Below are 7,390 nucleotides of genomic sequence, written 5' to 3'. Positions count from 1 at the left end.
TGGTTTTAGGAGGTTCCTGACAAGCTCGGATAACTCCTTGGCTTTTTCCTCCGGGAGAAAAACCTTTTTCTGAACCGTGTCCAGAATCATCCCTAGGAACAGCAGACGAGTTGTCGGCATTAACTGGGATTTTGGAATATTCAGAATCCACCCGTGCTGTTTTAGCACTTCTTGAGACAGTGCTAATCCCATCTCTAGCTGTTCTCTGGACCTTGCCCTTATTAGGAGATCGTCCAAGTATGGGATAATTAATATGCCTTTTCTTCGAAGAAGAATCATCATCTCGGCCATTACCTTTGTAAAGACCCGAGGTGCCGTGGACAATCCGAACGGCAGCTTTAGAATAGGCCTTACCGAGCCATCCGGCTTCGGTACCACAAAAAGAGTGGAATAATACCCCTTCCCTTGTTGTAGAAGAGGTACCTTGACTATCACCTGCTGAGAGTACAGCTTGTGAATGGCTTCCAAAACCGTCTCCCTTTCGGAGGGGGACGTTGGTAAAGCAGACTTCAGGAAACGGCGAGGTGGATCTGTCTCTAATTCCAACCTGTACCCCTGAGATATTATCTGCAGGATCCAGGGATCTACCTGCGAGTGAGCCCACTGCGCGCTGTAATTTTTGAGACGACCACCCACCGTCCCCGAGTCCGCTTGAGAAGCCCCAGCGTCATGCTGAGGCTTTTGTAGAAGCCGGGGAAGGCTTCTGTTCCTGGGAAGGAGCTGCCTGTTGCTGTCTCTTCCCTCGACCTCTGCCTCGTGGCAGATATGAATAGCCCTTTACTCTCTTATTTTTAAAGGAACGAAAGGGCTGCGGTTGAAAAGTCGGTGCCTTTTTCTGTTGGGGAGTGACTTGAGGTAGAAAGGTGGATTTCCCGGCTGTAGCCGTGGCCACCAAATCTGATAGACCGACTCCAAATAACTCCTCCCCTTTATACGGCAAAACTTCCATATGTCGTTTTGAATCCGCATCGCCTGTCCACTGTCGCGTCCATAAAGCTCTTCTGGCCGAAATGGACATAGCACTCACCCGTGATGCCAGTGTGCAGATATCCCTCTGTGCATCACGCATATAAAGAAATGCATCCTTTATTTGTTCTAACGACAGTAAAATATTGTCCCTGTCCAGGGTATCAATATTTTCAATCAGGGACTCTGACCAAACTACCCCAGCACTGCACATCCAGGCAGTCGCTATAGCTGGTCGTAGTATAACACCTGCATGTGTGTATATACTTTTTTGGATATTTTCCATCCTCCTATCTGATGGATCTTTAAGTGCGGCCGTCTCAGGAGAGGGTAACGCCACTTGTTTAGATAAGCGTGTTAGCGCCTTGTCCACCCTAGGAGGTGTTTCCCAGCGCTCCCTAACCTCTGGCGGGAAAGGGTATAATGCCAATAATTTCTTTGAAATTATCAGCTTTTTATCAGGGGCAACCCACGCTTCATTACACACGTCATTTAATTCTTCTGATTCAGGAAAAACTATAGGTAGTTTTTTCACACCCCACATAATACCCTGTTTAGTGGTACCTGTAGTATCAGCTAAATGTAACGCCTCCTTCATTGCCAAAATCATATAACGTGTGGCCCTACTGGAAAATACGGTTGATTCGTCACCGTCACCACTGGAGTCAGTGCCTGTGTCTGGGTCTGTGTCGACCGACTGAGGCAAAGGGCGTTTCACAGCCCCTGACGGTGTTTGAGTCGCCTGGACAGGCACTAATTGATTGTCCGGCCGTCTCATGTCGTCAAACGACTGCTTTAGCGTGTTGACACTATCCCGTAGTTCCATAAATAAAGGCATCCATTCTGGTGTCGACTCCCTAGGGGGTGACATCCTCATATTTGGCAATTGCTCCGCCTCCACACCAATATCGTCCTCATACATGTCGACACACACGTACCGACACACAGCAGACACACAGGGAATGCTCCTAACGAAGACAGGACCCACTAGCCCTTTGGGGAGACAGAGGGAGAGTTTGCCAGCACACACCAAAAGCGCTATATATAACAGGGATAGCCTTATAATAAGTGCTCCCTTATAGCTGCTTTATATATATCAAAATATCGCCATAAATTTGCCCCCCCTCTCTGTTTTACCCTGTTTCTGTAGTGCAGTGCAGGGGAGAGACCTGGGAGCCGTCCTGACCAGCGGAGCTGTGAGAGGAAATGGCGCCGTGTGCTGAGGAGATAGGCCCCGCCCCTTTTCCGGCGGGCTCGTCTCCCGCTATTTAGTGAATCCAGGCAGGGGTTAAATATCTCCATATAGCCTCTGGGGGCTATATGTGAGGTATTTTTAGCCTTTATATAGGTTACATTTGCCTCCCAGGGCGCCCCCCCCCAGCGCCCTGCACCCTCAGTGACTGCGTGTGAAGTGTGCTGAGAGGAAAATGGCGCACAGCTGCAGTGCTGTGCGCTACCTTTAGAAGACTGCAGGAGTCTTCAGCCGCCGATTCTGGACCTCTTCTGACTTCAGCATCTGCAAGGGGGCCGGCGGCGCGGCTCCGGTGACCATCCAGGCTGTACCTGTGATCGTCCCTCTGGAGCTGATGTCCAGTAGCCAAGAAGCCAATCCATCCTGCACGCAGGTGAGTTCACTTCTTCTCCCCTCAGTCCCTCGTTGCAGTGATCCTGTTGCCAGCAGGACTCACTGTAAAATAAAAAACCTAAGCTAAACTTTTTCTAAGCAGCTCTTTAGGAGAGCCACCTAGATTGCACCCTTCTCGGCCGGGCACAAAAATCTAACTGGAGTCTGGAGGAGGGTCATAGGGGGAGGAGCCAGTGCACACCACCTGATCTGGAAAAGCTTTACTTTTTGTGCCCTGTCTCCTGCGGAGCCGCTACTCCCCATGGTCCTTTCAGGAACCCCAGCATCCACTAGGACGATAGAGAAAACATGTTTTTTTTTGTGTTTTTTTTTCTTGGTAATATCATATCTATTTATATTAGAAGGGATTAGGTACTTGGTTTGTCTTTTTTGGAGGCACAAGTATTATTTATATATTTTTAAAAAGAATATATATATATTTTTTTTTGGATGGAATGGTAAAATCCCTGAAAAAAATGGCGTGGGGTCCCCCCTCCAAAGCATAACCAGCCTCGGGCTCTTCGAGCTGGTCCTGGTTCTAAAAATGCGGGGGGGAAATTGACAGGGGTTCCCCCGTATTTTTAAAACCAGCACCGGGCTCTGCGCCTGATGCTGGTGCGAAAAATACGGGGGACAAAAAGAGTAGGGGTCCCCCGTATTTTATACACCAGCATCGGGCTCCACTAGCTGGACAGATAATGCCACAGCCGGGGGTCACTTTTATACAGCGCCCTGCGGCCGTGGCATTAAATATCCAACTAGTCACCCCTGGCCGGGGTACCCTGGGGGAGTGGGGACCCCTTCAATCAAGGGGTCCCCCCCCCCAGCCACCCAAGGGCCAGGGGTGAAGCCCGAGGCTGTCCCCCCCCATCCAATGGGCTGCGGATGGGAGGCTGATAGCCTTGAGAAAAATGACAAGAATATTGTTTTTTCCAGTAGTACTACAAGTCCCAGCAAGCCTCCCCCGCAAGCTGGTACTTGGAGAACCACAAGTACCAGCATGCGGGAGAAAAACGGGCCCGCTGGTACCTGTAGTACTACTGGAAAAAAAATACCCAAATAAAAACAGGACACACACACCGTGACTTGTACAACTTTATTACATACTGCCGACACACACATACTTACCTATGTTGACACGAAGCAGTCGGTCCTCTTCTCCAAGTAGAATCCTCGGATACCTGAAAATAAAAGATAATTATACTCACCTTCCAGCGTCCAGAGATACATCCACGTCCAGAAAATAATCCAGGTACTTGGCAAAAAAACAAAACGCAAATACCCGTGCCAGCGGACTGAAAGGGGTCCCATATTCACACGAGACACCTTTCCCCGAATGCAGAGACCTCTATGTGACAGCTGTCACAGAAAGGTCTCTTCAGCCAATGAGCGAGTGCAACGTCCTTGCACTCTGCTGATTGGCTTTTTGCGCGTCTGAGCTGACAGCGCATCGCAAAGCCTCTCCATTACTTTCAATGGTGGGAACTTTGCGGCTAGCGGTGGGGTCACCCGCCGGTCAGCGGCTGACCGCGGGTAACCCCCCCGCTGACGGCAAAGTTCCCACCATTGAATATAATGGAGAGGCTTTGCGATGCGCTGTCACAGCACAGACAGCGCACAGCCAATCAGGTGAGCGCCACGTAGTAGCGCCTCCTGATTGGCTGAAGGGACCTCAGACAGGAGTCACGTGGGGTCCCGGCACATTCGGGGAAAGGTGTCTCATGTGTGAATATGGGACCCCTTTCAGTCCACAGGATCGGGTCATTGCGTTTTGTTTTTTTGCCAAGTACCTGGATTATTTTCTGGACGTGGATGTATCTCTGGACGCTGGAAGGTGAGTATAATTATCTTTTATTTTCAGGTATCCGTGAATTCTACTTGGAGAAGAGGACCGACTGCTTCGTGTCAACATAGGTAAGTATGTGTGTCGGCAGTATGTAATAAAGTTGTACAAGTCACGGTGTGTGTGTCCTGTTTTTATTTGGGTATTTTTTTCCCTGTAGTACTACAGGTACCAGCGGGCCCGTTTTTCTCCCGCATGCTGGTACTTGTGGTTCTCCAAGTACCAGCTTGCGGGGGAGGCTTGCTGGGACTTGTAGTACTACTGGAAAAAACAATATTATTGTCATTTTTCTCAAGGCTATCAGCCTCCCATCCGCAGCCATTGGATGGGGGGGGGGACAGCCTCGGGCTTCACCCCTGGCCCTCGGGTGGCTGGGGGGGGGGGGACCCCTTGATTGAAGGGGTCCCCACTCCCCCAGGGTACCCCGGCCAGGGGTGACTAGTTGGATATTTAATGCCACGGCCGCAGGGCACTGTATAAAAGTGACCCCCGGCTGTGGCATTATCTGTCCAGCTAGTGGAGCCCGATGCTGGTGTATAAAATACGGGGGACCCCTACTCTTTTTGTCCCCCGTATTTTTTGCACCAGCATCAGGCGCAGAGCCTGGTGCTGGTTTTAAAAATACGGGGGATCCTCTGTCAAATTTCCCCCCGCATTTTTAGAACCAGGATCAGCTCGAAGAGCCCGAGGCTGGTTATGCTTTGGAGGGGGGACCCCACGCCATTTTTTCCCGTTTTTTCCCGTTTTTTAAAATCGCGGCAAAATCCGGCAAATCGGCCGTTTTTCGCCCGCGGGAATGTCGAATCCGTTTTTCATTGAATATGGTGAATTCCGGCAGCCACCTGCCGGAATTCACCTGTCGAATTGTGTCGAATTAAAAAACGGCGATAATTTGCCGCGATTCGCCGTGAATTGCATATACCCCTAAGGCTGCAACAGCAGTCTCCTGTTAAAAAAGGTGCATCCGGCTACTGCTGGCACCAGAACAAAACTGTATGGGGCAGGGAGTGGTTATAGGCAAGCAAACCCAGGGCATTCTGGGACCGAAAAGCTTTTTTATTTATTACCAGTTATTTATATAGCGCACACATATTCCGCAGCGCTTTCCAGAGAATATTTGCTCATTCACATCAGTCCCTGCCCCAGTGGAGCTTACAATCTATATTCCCTATCACATGTACACGCACACACATTCACGCTAGGGTTAATTTTGTTGGGAGCCAATTAACCTACCAGTATATTTTTGGATTGTGGGAGGAAACCGGAGTAAGCCACGCAAGTACAGGGAGAATATACAAACTACACACAGTTAGGGCCATGGTGGGAATCGATCCCATGACCTCAGCGCTGTAAGGCAGTAATGCTAACCATTACACCATCCGTACTACCCTTTATCTGTTTGATGCCCGGTTCGTTCCAAACCACCTAAACCCCATGGTAATCCTGTGAAGCCTATGAACCCTGAAGAAGAAATAATAAACAATTCAGTATTAACACATACAGAAGCTAAAATCAGATGTGCATTTAAACACTGCAGTTGTTACTTCGACTGTTAATAATAACACTCACTAATGTAGACTCTTCTGCCTCCATTTCTCTGCACTAAACACATAGCATTGCACAAGTCCATCCAATAATGTACATACCCATCTGCAAGCAACAGACTTTCATAGGCTAGAGCAGTGGTTCTCAAACTCGGTCCTCAGGACCCCACACAGTGCATGTTTTGCAGGTAACCCAGAAAGTACACAGGTGTATTAATTACTCACTGACACATTTTAAAAGGTCCACAGGTGGAGCTAATTATTTCACTTGTGATTCTGTGAGGAGATCTGCAAAACATGCACCGTGTGGAGTCCTGAGGACCGAGTTTGAGAACCTGTGGGCTAGAGGAAGGGAAGAACATCCTACGGTCACAGACTGACCATACTGTATATCAACTGCATAACAAATGCATGCTAAGCACATGCTGAACACAATGCATCCCCTCTCATGCTTTTTAATGAATACAAAAAAAGCAATGTATGTGCAGCCTTATTAGAGGGCAGACTAGTTCTATATAATTCATGTAAAAATTAATAATGAAAATAATGAAACCAATGAGTTTATTAATCAAGTGTGAAAGTGTTATGGGCTGTATTATAGAATATTATTCCCCCCTTAACAATGTAGGTAAGAGTACGCCTCTTCCCCCCCTTCACCCCCACCACCAGGTAATAGGCACACTGTAGCCTGGCATCATGCCTTTGGCACTGCTCACATAACACGGCATCACCCACGTGTGGCACTGGGCATGGCTCAGATCACAGGACTCGTCCACACATCACATTATGCATAAGATCCCTGATTCCAGCACAGGTCTCCCCTCCAACAGAGGGGGCACATCTCGGGCACAGTGATGGGCATGGCAGCAGTGATACAGTCTCTCAGGGAGAGGATGGCTCTGCTGTCACTGTACCCCGGCCTCATCTCCCCGGCTACACCTCAGCCCACTCTGCTGCTGTCAGCAGACACAAGGCCTCGGCTTATGGTGGGCTAGTGAGCCCCAGCCCAGTGCCACACTCCCCTATACCCCCTTACCGTCTGCGCCCCGCACCCTGACTGACCTTGGAGTCTCCGTTACACAGAGCCATGGGTGGCCGCGGGGTGAGCGGCGGCAGCTTGGGGGGATGGCTGTGTGGGAGCTCGGCTTTGGCGCCGGATAGAATGGTGGTGGCGAGTGTGTGATCCGCAGTCTCCCCGCCTCCTGCTTTTCCAACGCCAGGGGGAACCCTAGTGAACAACGGCCATGAGACCGACTACTGACACCCGGGGCGCCATTTTACATCCGGGAGGCACACATTCGCTCTTGGTAGATTAGCAACAGAAGCCGGAGAATACAAAGATAAGAGCGTGAGATACCGGGTGTGACCCTATAATCTCACACTGCACTATGTCATTCCTGGATAGTCTAAACG

At 49.7% G+C, this 7,390-nt stretch overlaps 1 protein-coding gene across 2 annotated transcripts in view; it reads right to left on the bottom strand.

Moving 5' to 3' along the window:
* Window positions 1-7,288, bottom strand: part of GMPS (guanine monophosphate synthase) — a 170,924-nt gene extending 163,636 nt beyond the window's left edge. Inside the window, exon 1 of one of the 2 annotated variants that reach the window (XM_063916114.1) lies at window positions 7,040-7,288. Coding sequence is in view for 1 of the 2 variants with exons in the window: in XM_063916113.1 (XP_063772183.1) it covers window positions 7,040-7,066 (27 nt within the window). In the remaining variant the exon portion in view is untranslated. The remainder of the gene's footprint in view (window positions 1-7,039) is intronic. The other variant, XM_063916113.1, reaches the window with a different exon arrangement.
* Window positions 7,289-7,390: the final 102 nt, after the last annotated feature.

This window comes from Pseudophryne corroboree, chromosome 4 (genome assembly GCF_028390025.1).
Source record: "Pseudophryne corroboree isolate aPseCor3 chromosome 4, aPseCor3.hap2, whole genome shotgun sequence".
Classification (NCBI taxonomy): Eukaryota; Metazoa; Chordata; class Amphibia; order Anura; family Myobatrachidae; genus Pseudophryne; species Pseudophryne corroboree.
The sequence above is the reverse complement of the archived record's forward strand: the minus strand, read 5'-3'. Positions and strand labels throughout refer to the sequence as shown.